The sequence below is a fragment of the Jaculus jaculus genome, chromosome 5 (assembly GCF_020740685.1).
Source record: "Jaculus jaculus isolate mJacJac1 chromosome 5, mJacJac1.mat.Y.cur, whole genome shotgun sequence".
NCBI lineage: Eukaryota > Metazoa > Chordata > Mammalia > Rodentia > Dipodidae > Jaculus > Jaculus jaculus.
Window position 1 is genome coordinate 138060633 of NC_059106.1, and position 23063 is coordinate 138083695.

At 45.0% G+C, this 23063-nt stretch overlaps 1 protein-coding gene across 4 annotated transcripts in view; it reads left to right on the plus strand.

The window, feature by feature from the left end:
* The window catches only part of Abcc5 (ATP binding cassette subfamily C member 5), a 98397-nt gene that overhangs the window by 64434 nt on the left and 10900 nt on the right, over window positions 1–23063 (plus strand). For 3 of the 4 annotated variants that reach the window (XM_045149038.1, XM_045149039.1, XM_045149041.1), the window contains 7 exons: window positions 172–301; window positions 2005–2158; window positions 2249–2377; window positions 6055–6241; window positions 10721–10810; window positions 12840–13029; window positions 15023–15182. In XM_045149038.1, coding sequence (XP_045004973.1) covers window positions 172–301; window positions 2005–2158; window positions 2249–2377; window positions 6055–6241; window positions 10721–10810; window positions 12840–13029; window positions 15023–15182 — 1040 coding nt within the window. The remainder of the gene's footprint in view (window positions 1–171; window positions 302–2004; window positions 2159–2248; window positions 2378–6054; window positions 6242–10720; window positions 10811–12839; window positions 13030–15022; window positions 15183–23063) is intronic. The other variant, XR_006637148.1, reaches the window with a different exon arrangement.

Sequence of the window (23063 nt, forward strand, 5' to 3'; positions counted from 1 at the left end):
TTGTACTCCATTAGCCTCAGGTTTTTCCAGTTAGTCACCATGTTTCTTGACCATTGGCACTTGCCCAACATTGGGGGTGAATGTCCTGCAGAGCGGCCGTCAGTGTAGTAGGAATTGAGCCTTCCTGATGCCCCAGGTCTGGTCCCTGATCACTTTGCCTTTGTTCCCCAGGGCACACTGAGAGCCTCCTCCCGGCTCCATGATGAGCTTTTCCGGAGGATCCTTCGGAGCCCTATGAAGTTTTTTGACACTACCCCCACAGGAAGGATCCTCAACCGGTTTTCCAAAGACATGGATGAAGGTATTTTGTGTGTGTGTGTGTGTGTGTGTGCGCTCTGGAATACAAAGTGGAGTTCACTGTGCCTGCACCTTCCTGAGTGAACCTCAGAATTTGCAGGCCTGCCTGTCCTGCGGTGCTGAGAATGCGGTGGCTGCCAGCCTTTTCCTCAGCAGCCTTCAGCTGGGTGCTCCTCTGCCTTCGCAACCTGAAAATGGGCTGTAGAGCACTTGCCTTCTCGCTGCCGGGCCAACATACCCTACTAGAAACAGCCACGGAAGGACAGGGTTTACTTTGGCTTACAGTTGCTAGGGGAAGTGCCATCATGGCAGAGAAAGTATGATATGGTATGAGCAAAAAGCTGGCTCACCCCCTCACACATCAGCAGGAAGGTAGTAGCGAGAGGTGAATAGTGACCACCCATTGGGGCTCCCGCCCAGCAACACAGCCCCTCCAAGGCTCCACTTCCCAAAGGCTCCACCAGCTGAGCAACTAGTATGAGGCTTAATCACAAACATATGAGGCTACACGGGATATTTTATACTCAGAAACACCATATGGGATCAGAGGATGGAGCTAGCAGCGGGGCTTTGGACAGAGATGTCTGGGATCCCAAAGTACAGGTTACTTGAAGGTAATAGATACATTGGATCCTAGACACCTACAACCTGTGGCGTGCTTTCTGCCTATAGCACACAGAACACAGTTCTTCCTCCTGACCTTTGCTGAGGGCTTCCTGTGCCACAAACAGTGCTGAATGTCTATGCTCCTATGTTCTAATCCACACAGCCCTTTTAGGTGAATGTTGTTCATCCATTGGGTACCCAAGAAGGCAGTGTCCAAAGAAGTTAAATAGTTTTCCTAGGACCTTACAGCTGTTAGGTGACCAAATTGGGAATTGAGGTCAGATCTTTTTGACCTTAATGCTAGTATTTTTAAGTACTGCACAATGGTTGCCTTCATAGGAGGAGTTTGCTTCAGGGATTAGCAGGCCAGTGCCAAGCTATGATTGGAGATAAAAGGAGCCAGAGGCTAATTTAGGACCAGAACTAGTGCATAACGTATTTCCACTTCTGTTACACATACACACACACACACACACACACACACACACTCGAGCAGAAAGAAGAACCAGGCTTACTGGTATAACCCTGCACTCAGGATTCTGAGTTTGAAGCTAATGAGATGCTATCTCAAAAAGAAGAAAAGAAAAAAAGAAAAAAAACTCAGCGCTAACAACGTAGCTGTGATTTGCGTGGATGTACCTCAGCCTGAAGGGAAAGGGGGTGTGGTAGGGAAGCAGCCAAAAAGAGATGAAGAAAATGTTGCCCGATGAAGGTTCTGTACAACTTGACTATTGTATGTCTAAATTTTTCTTAACTGTTGTCAGAAGTTCATTGGTATGGGTAAGAATATCAGTTATCTTCATTTTCTTTCTTACATATTTTCCAAATATTTTATATAAGCATATAGTACTTCGTCAAGAGAGACAATATTTAAAAGTATTAGACAAGATAGTGAACCAAAAAGACAGGGTGGAGTAGGAAGATCACTTAAATGTTCTTGGGACAAGAAAACTTGTAACTACTAGGTTTTTAGATTTTTCTTTGATGAGACTATAATATCAAACTTGAGATGGAATTTTGTGGAGCCTCTTTTTAAAAACTGTTTAGCCCCATTTTCATTGCTTACGGGTCCCAACAGTCTGATGCTTGTGGTTTCCCCAGTTGACGTGCGCCTGCCATTCCAGGCTGAGATGTTTATCCAGAATGTTATCCTGGTGTTCTTCTGTGTTGGAATGATCGCAGGAGTTTTCCCCTGGTTCCTTTTGGCTGTGGGGCCCCTCATCATCCTCTTTTCAGTTCTACACATCGTCTCCAGGTAAATTAGGAGGTGTTGGTGTCGGCCAGGGCTAGAGAGGAGACCACTGTTCCTAGTCTCCCACGGTGACCCAGAGCCATTCTCTTGTAGGGTCCTGATTCGCGAGCTGAAGCGCCTGGACAATATCACGCAGTCACCGTTCCTCTCCCACATCACGTCTAGCATTCAGGGCCTTGCCACCATCCACGCCTATAATAAAGGGCAGGAGTTTCTGCACAGGTTAGTGCCGCTGGGGGCCAGAGGCTTTGGAGGGGCGCTGACGTCACCAGCAACTAACAAGAGGCTTAAGAGGCCTTTCAGAGCCAGATCTTGGGATTATAGAGCCCATTATTTGAGGTGTTAGTGATTTCCTGGAACAAACTCTGATTGCTAAGACTTTCTGAGAAAATGAGAAGACAGGGACATAGGTTAAGTGTTTATTTGCTTTTGCTTCTGAAATGCTATATTTGAAATTTGACTTTAAGATTTAAAAATAAATTTTACATGCATATGCGTGCACCGCACTCATGGTCTCTTGCTAATGCAATTGAATGCCATAAACATGCACTACCTTTGCATTTGGTTCTATGTGGATGCTGGGAAATTGAACCTGATCTGGCAGGCTTTGCAAACAAGTGTCTTTAACCACTGAACCATGTTCCCAGCCCTTGTTTTTTTTTTTTTTTTTTTTTTAAGTTTAGAGAGACAATTATATTAAAAGAAAGAGGAGAGATTATCAAGAGCTCCTGGCCATGAGAAGGCAGGAGGGATAAAGGCCCCCCCCCCTTTGAGATAGGAAAAGATATTCATTGGCACTGTATTATTTAGTCATTGACTATTGTTTATTACATTTATGTACTTAGTCATCCTGGAGATTTGTATTAATACAAGATTATAAGTCACCTAAATTGTCCTTCATTTGAGGACTATGGAATAGCTACAGTGTGCCCACATGGTGGACTACTGTGTGGCTCTTAAATGAGCACCTCTTAGGTACTGACATGATATTTGGTGAGGGAGCAAAGGACAGATTGTGTGTGTGTGTGTGTTTGTGTGTGTGCATGTGATGTGCTGTCTTTTGAGAATGTGTCCATGTACATAGCATTTAGATATCTGTGAAAGAGTGCCGCAAGAAACAATTAGGGGAACTGGATACCTGGAGAATAGGCAAGAGAGATTGGCAAACCTTTTGAGATATATATTTTATTTACAAGCAGAGAGAGAATAAGAGAGAGGGGGAATAGGTGTGCCAGGGCCTTTAGTCACTGCAAAAGAATGCATGTGTCACTTTATCTGGTTTTATATGGATACTGGGGAATTGAATACAGGCTGTCAGGCTTTGCAAACAAGTGCCTTTAACTGATGAACCATCTCTGTAACCCCCTTTAACTTTTTTTTGTTGTTGTTGTTGTTGTTTTTGAGGTAGTGTCTCGCACTATCCCAGGCTGACCTGGAATTCACTATGTAGTCTCAGGCTGGCCTTGAACTCACAGTGATTCTCCTACCTCTGCCTCCCAAGTACTGGGATTAAAGGTGTGTGTCACCATGCCCATCTTCAGCTCCCTTTTAAAAGCAAATATATATTTTGTAACTTCTCAATTTTCTACCCTGTGTACATATTGCCTGTTACAGTAAAAGTTAAGTAAGTTTTGAATGAAATTTTGGAATAACGGGTTTAGAAAACATTGGTCTAGATGACTCAGAAAAAGACTGAAGAATGTATATGCCTAAGTAAGTGTAAGTGCACTGAAAAAAGCCCTAGGAGGGAAGGGAGCACAATAGTAACTAACTTTAAAAAATGTATTTTATTTTTTTATTTGAAAAAGAAGCAGGGAGAGAGGAGAGGGGGAGAGAGAGAGAGAGATAATGGGCACGCCAGGGCCTCCAGCCACTGTAAACAAACCCCAGATGCATGTGCCCCCTTGTGCATGTGGCTTTCGTGGGTCCTGGAGAGTTGAACCGGGATCTTTTGGCTTTGCAGGCAAATGCCTTAACTGCTAAGCAATCTTTCCAGCCCATGTTAACTGATTTTAACTGGGTGATAATATTTCTTAAATTTAGCAGACATGGTGGCACACGCCTTTAATCCCAGCATTCAGGAAGCAGAGGTGGGAGGATTGCCGTGAGTTTGAGGCCACCCTGAGACTACAGAGCGAATTCCAGGTCAGCCTGGGCTAGAGTGAGACCCTACCATGAAAAAAAAAAGTGTATGTGTGTGTATGTATGTATGTATGTGTATACACACACACACACACACACACATATATGTATGTGTATGTATATGTGTATATGTGTGTGTATGTATGTATATGTATATATGTGTGTATGTATGTATATGTATATATGTGTGTGTATGTATGTATATGTATATATGTGTGTGTATGTATGTATATGTATATATGTGTGTGTGTATATATATATATATACACACACACACATACATACATACATACATACATACATATGTAGGGTCTTGCTCTAGCACAGGCTGACCTGGAATAATTCACTCTGTAATCTCAGGGTGGCCTCAAACTCACAGCGATCTTCCCATCTCTGCCTCCCGAGTGTTGGGACACCTGGCTCTAAAAATATTTTAAAATAAGAGCTAATATTTTACTGTAAAGAGGAAAAGTGACTTTTCTTTTCAAACAAAAAACATGTGCCTAACGAAACTTCTCCAGAGTTCTTCTTGTCCATGGTCCCCTGAGCCTTCTATGACCTTCCATGGCAAACACTGCCTGAGTCCCTGTCCCTGTGGTTTGGGTCACCAATCCTGTTTCTTGGCCGTGTCTCTGGGAATCACATGCCATTCTGCTCAGCAGTGCCGTGTCAGCATGCCTCAGCAGTTTCCCGTGTTCACTCTGAGAGTTCCTTCTTGGCTGTGGGCTACTCCTGCTATTTGCCATTGTAACCTCCTCCTTTGAGAGAGTGACCTCTGACCTAAGACAGTTTCTAAAGCTTCGCACCAGCCTCTTGGTCTCCTTTTCCATGCTTCCCCTGTGCTATAAAGGTAGATGTTTCTCTCTAACATTTATTTATTTATTTCATTTTTGAGGTAGGGTCTCACTCTAACCCAGGCTGACCTGGAACTCACTATGTAGTCTCAGGGTGGCCTCAAACTCATGGCAATCCTCCTACCTCTGCCTCCCGAGTGCTGGGATTAAAGGCATGCGCCACCCCGCCCAGCTTTCTCTAACATTTTTTGTTTCTTGGAGACAAGGTCCCATGTAGCCCAGGCTGTGTCTTAAACTTGGTGTGTCACCAAGGATGACCTTGAACTTCTGATCTTTCTGCTTTTACCTCCCAAGTGATGGGATCACAGGCATGTATATGTCTGGTTTTATGTGGTGCTAGGGGATGAAACGTCATGCATGCTAGAAATGCATTCTACCAATTAAGCTACATTCCCCAGCCCGCTCTTTTTTTTTTTTTTAAAATATTTAGAGAACACCTGGCTTTTTTTTTTTTTAATTTTTATTTATTTATTTGAGAGCGACAGACACAGAGAGAAAGACAGATAGAGGGAAAGAGAGAGAATGGGCGTGCCAGGGCTTCCAGCCTCTGCAAACAAACTCCAGACGCGTGCGCCCCCTTGTGCATCTGGCTAACATGGGACCTGGGGAAACGAGCCTCGAACCGGGGTCCTTAGGCTTCACAGGCAAGCGCTTAACCGCTAAGCCATCTCTCCAGCCCCCCAGCCCGCTCTTTAATAACATCTTTACTATGTACTTTGGTGGTTTTTTTTTTTTTTAAGGTAATTAACACTAGAACACTCCATGTCCTTTTATGTGGAGCCTAGTATAGCTGTGCTTTTAAGTGTTTGCTCTACTTTCCATCATTTGCTGAAGCTTCAGCATCAGTCTGTGAGCCAGGTTGTGTTACCTCCTTGACCCTTAGCTATTCCTTTCTTCTCACAGGTACCAGGAGCTACTGGATGACAACCAAGCTCCTTTCTTCCTGTTCACATGTGCAATGAGGTGGCTGGCTGTGCGGTTAGACCTCATCAGCATTGCTCTGATCACCACCACCGGGCTGATGATTGTTCTCATGCACGGACAGATTTCCCCTGCCTATGCGGGGCTGGCCATCTCTTACGCTGTCCAGGTCAGTGTCTGGGCTGGAGGCAGGGGTTTGACTGGGGCAGGTAAGGATAGGAGAAAGGTTGCAATAGAATCTAAGAATAAAATTTTATTTTATTTTTTTCTCAATTTTTATTAACATTTTCCATGATTATAAAAAATATCCCATGGTAATGCCCCCCAACTTTCCCCTTTGAAATTCCATTCTCCATCATATCCCTCCCCATCTCAATCATTCTACTTACATATATACAATACAAACCTATTAAGTACCCTCCTCCCTTCCTTTCTCTTCCCTTTATATCTCCTTTTTAACTTACTTGCCTCTGCTACTGAGTTTTTTCCTTTTCATACAGAAGCCTAATCATCTGTAGCTAGGATCCACATATGAGAGAGAACATGTGGTGCTTGGCTTTCTGGGCCTGGGTTACCTCACTTAGTATAATCCTTTCCACATCCATCCATTTTTCTGCAAATTTCATAACTTCATTTTTCTTTACCACTGAGTAGAACTCCATTGTATAAATGTGCCATATCTTCATTATCCACTCATCAGTTGAGGGACATCTAGGCTGGTTCCATTTCCCAGCTATTATAAATTGAGCAGCAATAAACATGGTTGAGCATGTACTTCTAAGGAAATGAGATGAGTCCTTCAGATATATGCCTAGGAGTGCTATAGCTGGGTCATATGGTAGATCAATCTTTAGCTGTTTTAGGAACCTCCACACTGATTTCCACAATGGCTGGACCAGATTTCATTCCCACCAGCAGTGTAGAAGCATTCCTCTTTTTCCACATCCTGCCAACATTTATGATCATTTGTTTTCATGATGGAGGCCAATCTGACAGGAGTGAGATGGAATCTCAATGTAGTTTTAATCTGCATTTCCCTGATGACTAGTGACGTAAAACATTTTTTTAGATGCTTATATGCCATTCGTATTTCTTCCTTTGAGAACTCTCTATTTAGCTCCATAGCCCATTTTTTGATTGGCTTGTTTGATTCCTTACTAGTTAATTTTTTAAGTTCTTTGTATATCCTAGATTTTAATCCTCTATCAGATATGTAGCTGGCAAAGATATTTTCCCACTCTGTAAGTTGCCTCTTTGCTTTTTTCACAGTGTCCTTTGCAGTGCAAAATCTTTGTAATTTCATGAGGTCCCAGTGATTAATCTGTGGTTTTATTGCCTGAGCAATTGGGGTTGTATTCAGAAAGTTTTTGCCAAGACCAATATGTTGAAGGGTTTCCCCTACTTTTTCCTCTAGCAGTTTTAGCGTTTCCAGTCTGATTAAAATTTTATTTTAATTTTCTAACTATACATGTTATAAAAATAGATTTAAAAAAAGTATTTTATTTATTTGAAGGAGTGAGAGGGGCATATAGAGAGAATGGGCATGCCAGGGCTTCTAGCCACTGTAAACGAAACTCCAGATGCATGGGCCACTTTGTGCATCTGGCTTACGTGGGTACTGGGGAATCAAACCTGGGTTCTTAGGCATCTCAGGCAAGCACCTTAACCACTAAGCCGTCTCTCCAGCTTGATGTTTTCTTTATTAAGAAGCATTTGTTAAGTGACTTCATAACTGTAAGTTTCTGTGTTCACTACCATCTCATTGCTGGCATCTTTTAAGTATGTATCTTCAGTTTGCTGCTGATACCACTTTCTTTTTGGACACTTGCTTCTCTTAATTCTGTTACATATGTAAGCCCTCTAGTCCCCAGAGACCATTAAAGGTCTTCAGATCAGTCAAAGAACAATCGAGAACTAGAATACTGACTACATATCTGAGGATATTAATTTTTATTTAAAATAATGATATTCGAGATGCATTTTTTTAAATTGTATTTATTTGACAGAGAAAGAGGGAGACAGGGAGAAAGAGAGAGAGAATGGGTGTGCCAGGGCCTCCAGCCACTGCAGACATGTGCGCCCCTTGTGCATCTGGCTAACGTGGGTCCTGGGGAATTGACCCTGGGTCCTTTGGCTTTGCAGGCAAATACCTTAACTTCCAAGCCATCCCTCCAGCCCTAGAGATGCATTTTTAAAAGTGTCTTGTAGAGACATAAGCTAAAATGTTTATGGATGTTATGATAGGTTATTTGGGGTCTTCTTTCAAATAATATGGGAGACGGGAGTGAGAGCGGGGCCGGAGCGTGGATGAAGCAATATTGTCCATAAACGTGCTGTTCTTAGATAAGAGTTTTGACTGCAGGTGTTACTACACTTTCTGTTGTCTGTACTTGGCCTTTCCCACATGACAGAGACAAAGCAAGCCAAAGACACTGCAGAGGGCTGTGTCTCCACACACCAGGTGTCGGCCAGACTTACCTGATGGCTGGGCAGGAAGACAGGCACCAGTCTAGGGTGCACAGGGGCAGTGCATTCCCTTGTCCCTCCGCTTTGTAGCTCTTAGCACTTTGCTGGAAGCATTCTCACTAGCTGTTCATGGGTTGAAATCTCTTTTGGTTCTGGCTGCCGCAGACAGGCTGAAATAAAAGTAGGAAGTCCAGAAGTTATACAGCCTCAGACATGTGTTACTGGAAATGTAAGGATGGCCATAAGGCCTTTGGGTTCTCAGATAAGGTGCCACCATGAACACGGTGCATCTGCGTGCTTCCTTACGCTGCAGGTGATGAGGAATGCAGGTTTAATCCTAGTGTAAGAGAATTATGGCCTTCAGACCACATGCTGTACATGCTCGTAGTTCTTTTGCTCTGGTTTTTTTTTTTTTTTTTTTTGAGCTAGGGTCTCACTGTAGCTCAGGCTGACCTGGAATTCACTATGTATTCTCAGGGTGGTCGCTAACTCACGGAGATCCTCCTACCTCTGCCTCCCAAGCTCTGGGATTAAAGGCGTGCGCCACCATGCCCAGCTGCTGTTTTTTTTTTTTTTATTGAGAATTTTAATAAGTGAATGTACAGTAATGTGATCATGTCTCGAGTGTCTCTACTCCCCCACCCCTATCTCCTGAGGACCCTGCTCTTTCAAGGTCGCCCTTCCTGGGCTTTGTTGTCTCATTCCTTTTGTCCTTCTCCATCCTCCATATCAAAATGTTGATGGGCTCAGAACCGTGCAGACCTTGTGAGGGTATTAATTACCACTGTAAGGTCATGACTGCACCAGTCAGTTCATGTTGGGAGGACACTTCCCAAAGTATGACTATGTGCCGTGTGGGACTTACATTCTTCTGCCCCCTCTTCTGCAGTGCTGGAAGACGTGGCAGAAATCTTTAGTGACAGCTCGCAACAGCCTCTTATCCTCTCATGTGTCTTGAGCCTCTGTGTCTCACCACCATGTCCTTACAGATGGCTCTGTCATGGGCACTGAGGGCAGCTTGTGTTGTTCCAGAGACGATCTCTGCAACGTACTCGGAGCCCTAGCGGGTGTGGTATAGATGACTCTCTTTTCTTTTGTTTTTTGGCTTTTTGAGGTAGGGTCTTTTTCTAGCCCAGGCTGACCTGGAATTTACTATGCAGTCTCGGGTGGCCTCAAACTCATGGTGATCCTCCTACCTCTCCCTCCCACGTGCTAGGATTAAAGGCGTTCACCACTACACCCAGCTACAAATGACTCTCTATATATATTATTTATTTATTTATTTGAGACAGAGGCAGAGAGAGAATGGGCATGCCAGGTCCTCCAGCCATTGCAAACGAACCCCAGATGCATGTACCACTTTGTGCATCTGGCTTTTGTTATTACTGTTTAATTGGACCTGGGTTCTCAGGCATTGCAGGCAAGGGCTTTAACTGCTAAACCATCTCTGCAGCCCACAAGTGTCTTGTCATTTGGATGAGGCTTGAGTCTCTCATATTTGCTGCCATCTGTAAAAAGAGAGTTTTCTAATCAAAAGTGAGAACATCATTAATCAAAGAACTTAAACATACACACTTAGAAGACTTTTGGGGGGGGGGAGCTTTTGAGGTAGGGTTTCACTCTAGCCCAGGCTCTCCTTGAACTCAGAGAGATCCTTTTGAATGCTGGGATCAAAGTCATGTGCCACCACACCTGGCCTGAGATGGCTTTTGTGGGCGTAACACCTGCATTTAGCCACAGAACAGTAGCAGCTTCCCTCTAGGGTCTAGGACCTTACAAGCGATAGGCTTTTGACTCAGTTCTCAGTACCAGGGCTGAATTCCCTCCTACTGAGTGGAGCCTCACATCCAGTCAGAGAGCAGTCAATTACCCCCATAGCCTGTGTGCCATTGTTGCACACATGAATACATCTTGCCTGGCTGGTTGATTCTGTGGCTTGTTCAGCAGTAGATTTTTCTCCCCCAGTACTCACATAGTGCCTTTCCACACGAAGGTAGCTGTCCAGCAAGGAGCTGGCTTCCATCTCCGTTTCAGCTTGATTTCTTAGTGTTCTGTGGCCACAGCCTGTGGGGTCAGATAGTTCTTATAACTGAGTGGTCCTGCAGATGTAGGAAGTTCTCTGTCATTGCTTGGCATGTGCAGATAACACATTCTTTCTTGGACTTTCACTTTCTATTTTTAGTTAACGGGATTGTTCCAGTTTACAGTCAGACTGGCATCTGAGACGGAAGCACGGTTCACTTCAGTGGAGAGAATCAACCACTACATTAAGGTCAGATCACTACAGGCCTTTGCTGAGAGCTGATCCTTCCTGAAGTAGTTTTATGCCTTTGTCACGGATGGTGTGCCAGGAGTAGTCCTGTGTTCTCTACCAGCCTCACACCCTTAAGAAACTCTCAGTAGACGTACCAATGTGCGAGTGGAAAAGAGAAGACTATATGAATTTCTTGATATGTTGATAATTATGTCTAGTTTCAAACCCAGGCTTATTGGCTAATTTTTAGAATTAACTGCAACACACATTCAGAAATTTGCCATTTCATTTGAGCCAAATAATTGAACATTTTCCTTATACTACTTAAAAACCCATGTTTTGATTCTTAGTCTTGGCCATCAGGATCCCTTATTGAACTTTTTTCTTGAAGATGTGGCAGAGCAGCCTTTATTTTAAGTGAAAGTAAGAGGTAGAGAAACACAGACTTCCCATGGAAAGCCCTACTGAGCTTAAAAAAATATATATTTTTATTTGTGAGCAGAGAGAGACAGAGAATGTGTGTGTATGAGTACACCAGGGCCTCTTGCCTCTGCAGATGAACTCTAGATATATACACCACTTTCTTTTTGTCTGGCTTTACATGGGTACTGAGGAATCCAGCTCAGGCCATCTTGGAACTTATGATTCTCCTGTCTCAGCCTCTCACATGCTGGGATTGCAGGCACATATAATCACATTTGACTTAATTATCACTCATTTCTTAAACTTGACACCATATTCTCATACAGAGTGCATTGCACAGGTAGCAGGCTAATGTATTTGGTAACAGCCACTTTTTATGCCTAGCTCTTGCCATGATGCCTAGTGTTACAGCCTGTGGAGAACATGTGTGTACATATGTAGATATGTAGGGTTAAGTGAATATTGCTATAGTTAGTGGTGGGACAGTAGATCCTTTCGAAACCAGTGACATTTTGAGGGTTGCCATCCCACTTCTGCTCCTCAACCTGGATGCTTGCCCCAACAGTCTTTCCAGCTTGGAGTTGGAGACTTTAGTCTCCATTCCCCCCAAATACTACCATGAAACCGATGGCTAATCACCAGAGAGTTGTAAACATTATGAGGTTTGACCAATGTGACAGAAGTACCTAGAAGTTATAGTATAGCCTTTTAAAGCAGGGATGGGTTCCCAGGGTCATCTGATCAGTCCTCAAAATTTATAGATAAGAAACTAGACCTAGCTGGTCATGGTGGCGCACACCTTTAATCTCAGCACTCAGGAGGTAGAGGTAGGAGGATCGCCATGAGTTCAAGGCCACCCTGAGACTACATAGTGAATTGCAGGTCAGCCTGGGCTAGAGTGAAACCCTGCCTTGAAAAACCAAAAAGAAAAAAGAAACTGAGACCTCGAGAGTTGAGCTGGCATATCCAGATTATAGTGCTACTAGTAGCAAAGTTAGAATTGGAGTCTGTGCCTCATGGATTGATCAGTTTATTTAGCTATTCAACAAACATTAATATCCTTGCTTCAATTTTAATTTAGGCCAGAGATGTTTCATTAGTGGGATTCAGGCTAGAGAGATGGCTCACTGGTTTAAGGTGCTTGCTTGCAAAGCCTGACAGCCCGAGTGATTCTCCAGTTCTCATGTAAATGCAGATGTACAATGTGGTGCATGCATCTGGAGTTAGTTTGCAGTGGCAAGAGGCCCTGGCGTACCCACTCTTTCTCTCAAATTTATTTATTGCAAATAAATAAAAATATTATTAAAAATAATTGGTGGGATTCTATTTCAAGTAAAGTGTTTTCAAAGAATTCTAATGGAAGTTAGTTGAAGAGGGGTAGAGGCCTCATGCTTAGCCAAGGCAGCGTTGTGGAAACACTGCCCGAGAGGCAGCAGCAAACCACAGCTCGACAGCCATGCAGTCTCTGTCTGGGTTGGGGTCGGGGGCCTTTACTGCTAAAGGACTTTTCTAGCAGGGGTTAGGTAGCCGCTGCCTTGCTGGCTGCTCTTCTTGCTGTTTTTACTTCTCCGTGAGAAGCTTTGTTGTTCCCCATGAATCTGAACTGACCACTCTGTCTCCTCAGACTCTCTCCTTGGAAGCACCTGCCCGAATCAAGAACAAGGCTCCTCCCCCTGACTGGCCCCAGGAAGGAGAGGTAATCTTTGAGAATGCAGAGATGAGGTACCGGGAAAATCTCCCTCTGGTCCTTAAGAAAGTGTCCTTCACCATCAAACCCAAGGAGAAGATTGGCATCGTGGGGCGAACAGGGTCTGGTAAGGACTGCAGAGGCCTCTCTGAAGAACCGTTTGACGTGATTGGAGTTTAGTTGTTGATCAGCATTTAGTAGCTTGTTAGAGACCGCTATTCTTAGGAACCAGATCCCTGTTAGATATGTGATGGCTATCTCAGGCCTCTTAGAAACCCACTTTATATGTTTGTTTTGAACCCTGCTTTTATGACATTCAATGCTTTCTTAATCACAAACACACATTCACAGAATAAAATGTTTGGAACACATGGCAGAGTACAAGAAAGGAGGGTAGCCATCCCAAAAGTTCTTACCTTGCCATCCTCCAGTTCCATTGGCTCCTAAGGATAAACTGCTCCCCAGAAAAGTGACATTCTTTTCTGTGATGCCCCTTTAACAAGACAAGGCAAGACAGACCCAAATATTCACGAGTATTTCATAAAATAACAGGTAATAGCAGGAAAGAAAGACTCAGGAAAAAGGAAACCATGATAAAATAGTTTGAGAAAGTCTCAAATCTGCCGGGCGTGGTGGTACACCCACCGCCTTTAATCCCAGCACTCAGGAGGCAGAGGTAGGACAATCACTGTGAGTTCGAGGCCACCCTGAGACTACATAGTGAATTCCGGGACAGCCTGGACTAGAGTGAGACCCTGCCTTGAAAAACCAAATATAAATAATAACAAAAAAGAAAGTCTCCAATCTGACCTGGGCATGGTGGCACACACCTTTAATCCCAGCACTTGGGGAAGCAGAGGTAGGAGGATTGTCTTGAGTTAGAGGCCAGCCTGAGACTACATAGTGAATTCCAGGTCAGCCTGGGCGAGAGTGAAAGCCTACCTTGAAAAAAACGAAATGTATCAAATCTTAGCATAGCTTCTTTGTAGTCTCATAGGCTTGGCTCTGCCGTGGTAAAATCAAGTCACCAGCATAGGACTTTGTTGCCTCTCTTGCCACCTCCTTCCATCAGAGTGAAGGAAATCCAGTTTCAGAGACCTGTAAAGCCTTCCAGCCTGGTGGTCCAAACCACAGTGCTGTCAGAGAGAAAAGTCATCCTGTGCCCTGGTTCACTCATAGCTGCTTGCTGTGGGGCCTCTGACCCCCCATTCCACCTGTGAAGCATTAAGCCTGCAAGCCTGTTTCTGGGGGAGCAGAGAATCCAGAGGCAGGTTTCTGTCTCACTCATGAAACTGGACCAGCTTCTACTCCTCCGGCTGCAGCTATACAATTTAAATGTCTGCTTTAAAAAATATATATTTTAGCCAGGCGTGGAAGTGCACACCTTTAATCCCAGCACTTGGAAGGCAGAGGGAGGAGGATCACAATGAATTTGAGGCCACCCTGAGACGACATCATGAATTGCAGGCCAGCTTGGGCTGGAACAACACGTTCACCTCAAAAAAACAAAACCAAACACACGCATACACACACACATTATTATTGTAATTTATTTATTTATTTGAGAGAGAGAGAAAGAAAGAAATGGGAGGAGGGAGAGAGAATGGGCTTGCCAGGGCCTCTAGCAACTGCAAACAAACTCCAGACATGAGCCACCTTGTGCATCTGGATTTACATGGGTACTGGGGAACCGAGCCTGGGTGCTTTGGCTTTGCAGACAAACACCTTGACCGCTAAACCATCCCTCCAGCTCTGAGTGTCTGCTTTTTATCTGAGACAGGGTCTCTAGACTGAGCTAGCCTTGAATTTCTGATCTTCCTGCCTGCACCTCCAGGCTGTTGGCACTGTGGGAGTGCCCCAACACTCCTGGTTGATGAAATGCTGGGGCTCAAACCTGAGGTTTCACACATGCTGAGCAGGCACTGTTCCAACTGAGCTACACCTCTAGTCCCACTTGCTGCTTCTATTTCTGACTATGGTTTTATGTGTTATCTCAGTCTGCAAAATGAATGATTGACTACAAAGAGAAAAATGATTTTTGTCCTGAGGATAAACCAGTTGTCAAAGTATTTCTAGAAGTTACTAATAGTTACTATTCTTCCTGTCTTCTGACTCACCAGGGAAGTCGTCTCTGGGGATGGCCCTCTTTCGCCTGGTGGAGTTATCTGGAGGCTGCATTAAGATTGATGGGGTGAGGATTAGTGACATTGGCCTTGCTGACCTCCGAAGCAAACTGTCCATCATACCTCAAGAGCCAGTGCTATTCAGTGGCACTGTCAGGTGAGACCCTAGCACCTGCCTGTCGTAGGCCTGGTGAGCACATTGGACCACGTGGTACCAGAGCCACCACTTGAGACAGAAATCGCATGCCCTCAGATCCAGTGTTGTCAGCTGGAGAGATGGCTTAGTAGTTAAGGTACTTGCCTACAAAGCCTTAGGACCCAGGTTTGACTCCCCAGGATTCACATAAGCCAGATGCACAAGGTGGTGCATGTCTGGAGTTTGTTTGCAGAAGCTGGAGGCCCTCGCACATCCATTCTCTTTCTCCTTCTCTCTCACATACATGCATGCATATATACAGTCCTGTGTTTTCCCGTGAAAACTTGATTGCTGCTGCAATGGGGAGGGTGTACTCTGCTGCACAGGGACAGAGATCCCCCAGCCTCAGACCCAGTGTTCTCTGCTGCACAGAGACAGAGATCCCCCAGCCTCAGACCCCGTGTTCTCTGCTGCACAGGGACAGAGATCCCCCAGCCTCAGACCCAGTGTTCTCTGCTGCACAGGGACAGAGATCCCCCAGCCTCAGATCCAGCGTTCTCTGCTGCACAGGGACAGAGATCCCCCAGCCTCAGATCCAGCGTTCTCTGCTGCACAGGGACAGAGATCCCCCAGCCTCAGATCCAGCGTTCTCTGCTGCACAGGGACAGAGATCCCCCAGCCTCAGACCCAGTGTTCTCTGCTGCACAGGGACAGAGATCCCCCAGCCTCAGATCCAGCGTTCTCTGCTGCACAGGGACAGAGATCCCCCAGCCTCAGACCCAGTGTTCTGTGCTGTACAGGCTGCTTTATTAAGAGTGGGACGGAGAGCTCCTCCAGGTGGTCAAGAGTTCATAGAGATACGGACTCGGGAGCTATGCTCCATGGACTTACAAGTCTATATTCTTCCCTCTAAAATGAGCTACGTTTAAGGCCTCTTGTGGTACAGATTGAATGAATTCATCCAAATAATATAAGCCCTGAGCTGGACTAATGACTCGTGTGCCTCTGCTGTGCCTCTCTCATCGACCTTGCCACCGTCATCCTCCATCTGCTCCCCACTCCATCCTGTGAGCTCATTTAGATGGGGTTTGCATTGCTGGTAGAAATCACGCAACCAATAAAAAGCAGGTTGTAGCTGGGCGTGGTGGCGCACGCCTTTAATCCAACACTCGGGAGGCAGAGGTAGGAGGATTGCCATGAGTTCAAGGCCACCCTGAGATGACAGAGTTAATTCCAGGTCAGCCTGGACCAGAGTGAGACCCTACCTTGAAAAACAAAAATAAAAACAAAACAAAAAAAAGCAGGTTGTGGGAAAAAGAGGTTTAGTTTGGTTTTTAGACTCGAAGGGAAGTTCCATGATGGCAGGGGAAAACGATGGCATGACCAGAGGGTGGACATCCCCCCCTGGCCAACATCAGGTGGACAATAGCAACAGGAGAGTGTTCCAAACACTGGCTATAACACCCATAAGCCCACCCCCAACAATACACTGCCCCAGGAGGCCTTAATTCCCAAATCTCCATCAGCTGGGGAGACTAGCATTCAGAACACCTAAGTTGTTGGGGGACACCTGAATGAAACCACCACAGATGTGATGAAAGTTCCCACTCTAAGTATGGCTTTCCTATATTATTGCCACTCGTGTTTGATTTTTCATTTTCTAGTGTCCTCTGTTTTGAGGGGTTGTTTTGTTTTTTGGATGTTGGGAACCACACCCCACTGAACAGTGCTGTTATTTTTGTTTCTTTATTTTTGCTTCTTTATTTTATTTTTTTGAGGTAGGGTCTCACTCTAGCTCAGACTAACCTGGAAATCATTATGTAGTCTCCAGGTGGCCTTGAACCCATGGACATCCTCCTACCTCTGCCTCCCGAATGAGTACTAGAGAATCAAACTCAGGCTACACGTTTTGCAAGCAAGTACCTTTAACCACTGAGCTATATCTGTTTGGCCCTATTTTTGCTCCTTTCTTTGATATGCACAGAGTTTGATACTTAAAACATTTTTTATGTTTTCCTATCTTTGATAGTTAGTCTGGAATGATGTCTTTTTCTGAAAATTGTTAACATACCAAAGAGTTCTCCTTCTTTTATTTTTTTTTAAATTTTTTTTAAATTTTTTATTTATTTATTTGAGAGTGACAGACACAGAGAGAAAGACAGATAGAGGGAGAGAGAGAGAATGGGAGTGCCAGGGCTTCCAGCCTCTGCAAACGAACTCCAGATGCGTGCGCCCCCTTGTGCATCTGGCTAACGTGGGACCTGGGGAACCGAGCCTCGAACCGGAGTCCTTAGGCTTCACAGGCAAGCACTTAACCGCTAAGCCATCTCTCCAGCCCTCCTTCTTTTATTTTTATTTATTAGAAAGAGAGAGAGAATGGTCGTGCCAGGGCCACTAGCCACTGCACATTAATCCAGATGTATGCACTATATCTGCATCTGGTTTATGTGGGTTCTGGGGATTTGAACCTGGTCCCTTGGGCTACACATTGCAAGAACCTTAACCAATAAGCCACCTCTAGCTCCAAAATTCACCTTCTTCTTCTTTTTTATTTTTATTTTTTTATTTTTATTTTTCGAGATAGGGTCTCACTAGCCCAGGCTGACCTGGAGTTCACTATGTAGTCTCAGGGTAGCCTCGAACTCACAGCGATCCTTGTACCTCTGCCTCCCGAGTGCTGGGATTAAAGGCATGCAGCACCCCACCTGGCTAAAATTTACCTTCTTAGCCTGTTAAAACAGTGGTTATGAAGGCAATCATCGTTCCTTACTTTATCCTGAAGTTTCTGTAAGATTATAAAAAACAGATTGTTAAGGCAGTTTTGGTAGAGAGGCACTGACATGGATTTCTTGTTAGGGGAGAAGTTTGTGGGGAGCAGGGGGATAGTTAGTACATCGTGAAAAAGCATGGCTGGGTTCCAAAGCCAAAAAAGTCTTCAATTCCAAAGAATAATGCAAGATGCTTCTTCTTACTAGTTTCTGCGTGGAACAAAGCACCTGACCAAAAACAGCTGATAGGAGAGTTCTATTTTGGCTTACAGACTCGAGGGGAGATCCATCATGGCAGGGGAAAATGTGGCACGAGCAGAGGCTGGACATCACCTCTGCCACAGCAGGTGGCCAACAGTAGCAGGAGGTTGAACCAAACATTGGCAAGGGGAAGCTAGCTGTAATACCCATAAGCCTCCAGGAAGCTCCAATTCCCAAATTGCCACCAACTGGGCACGTAGCATTCAAAATGCATATGTTTATTGGGGACACCTGAATCAAACCACCACATTCCACCTCTGGCCCCCACAAACTGATAACCATCCATGGTATAAAATGCAATGCATTCAGCCCAACTTTAAAAGTCTGTATAGTTTTATCAGTCCCAACATTGTTCAAACATCCCCATAGTCCAAGGTCTCTTAACTGAGTTATAATACCAAACAACAACAACAAAAACATAATGGCACAGAATAAACATTCGCACTGCAAAATTTGTCACTGGGCAAGGCAAAGAAAGATTGGACCAATACAAGATTTAAGGCACAAAGGGCAGACATCAAACTCTGTAACTCCAAGTCTGACAACTCAGTGATGAGCCTCTGAAGTTCCAGTTCTGCCCTCCAGCTTGGCTCCTTGTAGCCCAAGGTATACTGCATCTGGTGCCACAGCTCTCCTTGGCAGCCTTCTCATAGTTTAAGCATCTTCACTGGGTCTCACTGCAACCCACGGTTCATCCACATGGCTCCATTGGGCCTCCACGCAGGTAATCCATCAAGCCTGCTTCACATTGCCCATGGCTATTTCCATAGAACAGAACCACATTGCAAATTCAGTGACTTTCTTCCCTGCATTTGTTATACTCCCTATACCAGGCGAGCTAACCACTGTTAATCTAGGGGGCAATAAAGCCAGCTTTGAAGAGCAGGATACTCCTTCAGCATTCAGGCCTCTTACTTTCAAATGAGTGTGCATTCTTCCTGATGTCCTGATGCCTGTTAGCTGGCCTCAATATTTGTAACCTCTCAAACAATTGCAGCTGAACAGGTAGTGGTTTCTGCCCAAAGATTTCATTTCTTTCTGTGCTATATTCCTGTTCTCACACCAGTCCATTTCTGTACAAAGCCACCCTATACAGGTTCTCAGGATATAGGCAGGCAGATGTAGCAAGCCTCTTACACAAACTGCTTCTAGCCTAGTCCCTAAAAAGTTATTTCTTCCTGTCATAATCCAAACTTTGCAGTCATAGTTCTTACTGCATTTAGTTTGATGGTCCATCAAACTCTGCCTTCAACACTGCAAGTGTCTGTTAGGACAAGGTTTCAAATCTTCTCACATTCCTCCTGCAAATAGGTTCCAAAAAGCCAAAAACCACACAGTCAAGTTTCTAGCAACAGAGACCCCACTTCTCAGTACCAGTTTGATTGTTGTGGTGAGCTTGGCACTGTTGGCAGAAAGCACCTGACCAAAAAGCACTTGACCAAAAAGCAACTGATAGGAGAAAGGGGCTTATTTTGGGCTTTCGGACATGAGGGGAAGCTCCACGATGGCAAGGCAAAGCATGGCATGAGGAAAGGCTGGACATCATCTCGTGGCCAATGTCAGGTGGACAAGAGCAGCAGAAGAGTGTGTCAAGCACTGGCAAGGGGAGGCTGGCTATTAACACCCATAAGCCAGCCCCCAACAATATACCGCCTCCAAGAGACTCCAATTCCCAAATGCTAGGGACCTAGCACTCAGAACACACCCGTTTATAGGGGACACCTGAATGAAACCACGACACTGGGGGAAGTTTCAGACTACATAACCCAGCCTGTGGGCTAGCAACCACAGAGGCACTGAGCAGGGCTGAAGGGAGGCAAGAAGACACTATCCAGGACCCAGAGCCATGACTCGGGTGGACTTGAGAAAGCCCCTGGCAACACAGGGCTAGTCTTGTTTGTGCCTGGGTAGCATTTAACCTCATGAAGCACCTGCAGCTGTGTTCTGATAGCTTCTGCCTCCTAAATATGAAGGGTTCCTATAATTTATGCTCATTTTCATTAAGGTTGCCCCTCTTTGGAAATAAAAGCTACCTTAACTATGTAGTTGAAATAGATTGTGCTAATAAAATTGACTGAAAACCAAGGCTGTTTCAGTAAAGAGAAATGGTGAGATGGACTTTTTTTGTGGGGGGGGGGGAAGATTGTTAGAGAAGGATCAGTGTGCCAGGGAAGAGCATGGCAGGATCATTGAAGCCAGCAGGGGGCTTTGGCTTCTCAAAGATAAAGAGAATTTCCCACTTTACTCCACCTGACTCAGTTTCCATGCTAGGTACTAGATACAGCCTAGGGCCATAACCCAGGTGGATGACAGCTTCCCTGGCAACAGGGCTGTTTTGCTGAGTCAGGGGCAGGGATTAGGATGAGGCATGGAGGCACAGAGTAAGTTGTAATTCAAGGTTGCCTCTGCTCACCTCAGGCACCAGGGGAGCTCTTAAAGTGACTGCTTACGTTCTAACCTTTTTCAAAAATGGAACTCAAGACCGGGCGTGGTGGTGCACACCTTTAATTCCAGTACTCACGAGGCAGAAGTAAGAGGATCACAGTGAGTTCAAGTCCAGCCTGAGACTACATAGTGAATTCCAGGTCAGTCTGGGCAGAAAGCAAGACCCTACCTTGAAAAGCAAAAACAAACCAAATAAATAAATAAATAACAAAATAAAAAGACTGGTTGGGAAAAAGGAGTTCAGTGGGAGGGAGATAATAGGGTCAATATGATCAAAATTCATCATACACATGTATGAAATTGTCAAAAATAAATTTTAGTGGCTGGAGAGATGGCTTAGTGGTTAAGGCTCTTGCCTGTAAAGCCAAAAGACCCAGGTTCGATTCCCCAGGGCCCACGTAAGCCAGATGCACAAGGTGGAACATGCGTCTGGAGTTCATTTGCAGTGGCTGATGCCCTGGTGTGCCCACTCTTTTTCTGTCAGCCTCTTTCTCTCAAATACATCGAAAAAATTTTAATAAATTTGACCATGGGGGACCAGGTGTGGTGGCACATGCCTTTAATCCCAGCAGTTGGAGGCAGAGGTAGGAGGATCACTGTGTTCAAGGCCAGCCTGGGATTGCAGAGTGAATTCTAGGTCAGCCTGGGCGAGAGTACAACCCTACCTCAAAAGAAAGAGGAAATCAATTGTGTTAATCATAATCAACCTTTGCAGCTGGTGTCACTGGAACACCGTGGAAGTGACTGCCACAGGGTCAGGACTGCTAGTTGCTATCATCAGAGAGATGCACGTTGCCTTGTGGACAAACTTAGGAGCCAGGGTGCTGCGCAGAATGCAGTTTGAGCCCTTAGCCAGGAAGACAGGAAATTCTAAAAGCTGTAATTTTGGCTTTTTCACTTAGTATAGATGCTGAGGAGAGACTGAATCCTAGAATGTCCATCCTTTTATCCTCTGGGCTGCTTGTAGGTCTCAACGCTTGGGGTAAGCTCCCCCGGGCAAGGACAGATAGACGAGCAGTTGCTTAGATGCATCTCAGGAACTCTGCGTGTGGAAACTATACTCATAGTCAGGTCTTCCACCTCCAGAAGCTAGGTTTAGGTCTGCCTGGCATGGGTCTTGACCTTCGGTGACTGTTCCAGCATCTTCAAAACATCCTAGTCCACCTCTCCTAACTTGACAAAGGTTTATACAATCTGCTGCTCTCTTTCGTCTGTCTCATTCATCTTACTTTCCCTTCTCAACGTTTGTCACCTGATTTTACTCTTTAATAGCAGAGCTCAGTCCCTGTTCCTAAATGACTTTATTTTTTTTAGCTTTCTAGAACCTTCCTTTAAAAAAAAAAAACACATGTGAGGGTCTAGAGAGATGGCTTGGTGGTGAGTTCCGCCCCTGGGGCCCACATAAACACCTGGGCATGGCCACTATTTGTCTGTCCCCCAGTTCTGTAGGAGAATGGAAACCTGAGGCTCGCCAGAGCTGATGAAAACATATCAAGCTCCAGGATCAATAAGAAACTCCAGCTCAAATAAGAATTGGGGGAGCCGGGCATGGTGGCGCACGCCTTTAATCCCAGCACTTGGGAGGCAGAGGTAGGAGGATCGCCGAGAGTTCGAGGCCACCCTGAGACTACTGAGTGAATTCCAGGTCAGCCTGAGCTAGAGCGAGACCCTACCTTGAAAAAAAAAAGGGGGGGAGCAATAGAGTGAGACACCTGATATTCCTTTCTTCTGCCACAGGCAAGCTCATAGGACATGTGCATGTGCGCGCATGCGCGCATACACACACACACAGCAAAAGGAACATATGTGAGCTCCAGTGTCTCTTGTGAGGATCAAGGTTATTCAGGAGTTCCAGCCCCAGACAGTAGGTAGAACATGTTAAAAGACAATGGGTTCAGTGCTGTGTCTTTCACTGTACTGTTCATCTTATACTCTGTGGAATACTCTCGTCTTTGTTTAGTATGGCCAATAGTTTAGCTTACTCAAAATATTGCTAAAAGTAAAGTATTTAAAAAGAACACCTGCCAGGCATGGTGGCGCACGCCTTTAATCCCGGCACTCGGGAGGCAGAGGTAGGAGGATTGCCATGAGTTCGAGGCCACCCTGGGACTACATAGTGAATTCCAGGTCAGCCTGAGCTGGAGTGAGACCCTACCTCGAGAAACAGAAAAACAGCACCAGGACTTTGGATTACTACACATCACTGCCATTTTATTTAGATCTAATCTTCTGTCCTAGTGAAATACTTCAGATGAACTGAATGTAGAACTGGGTTTTCTTTCTATCTGGGTCTAGACCCGAGGTAGTCTGGCTTTTTTATTGAGGGAGCTTTTTGTTCCTGACCAAACTTGCTGCTGCGGATGATCTGGTTTGCCTTAGTGTGTGCATAGACCACTGAACCTGCCATTCTTCCGGGTTCTTGTCTCCT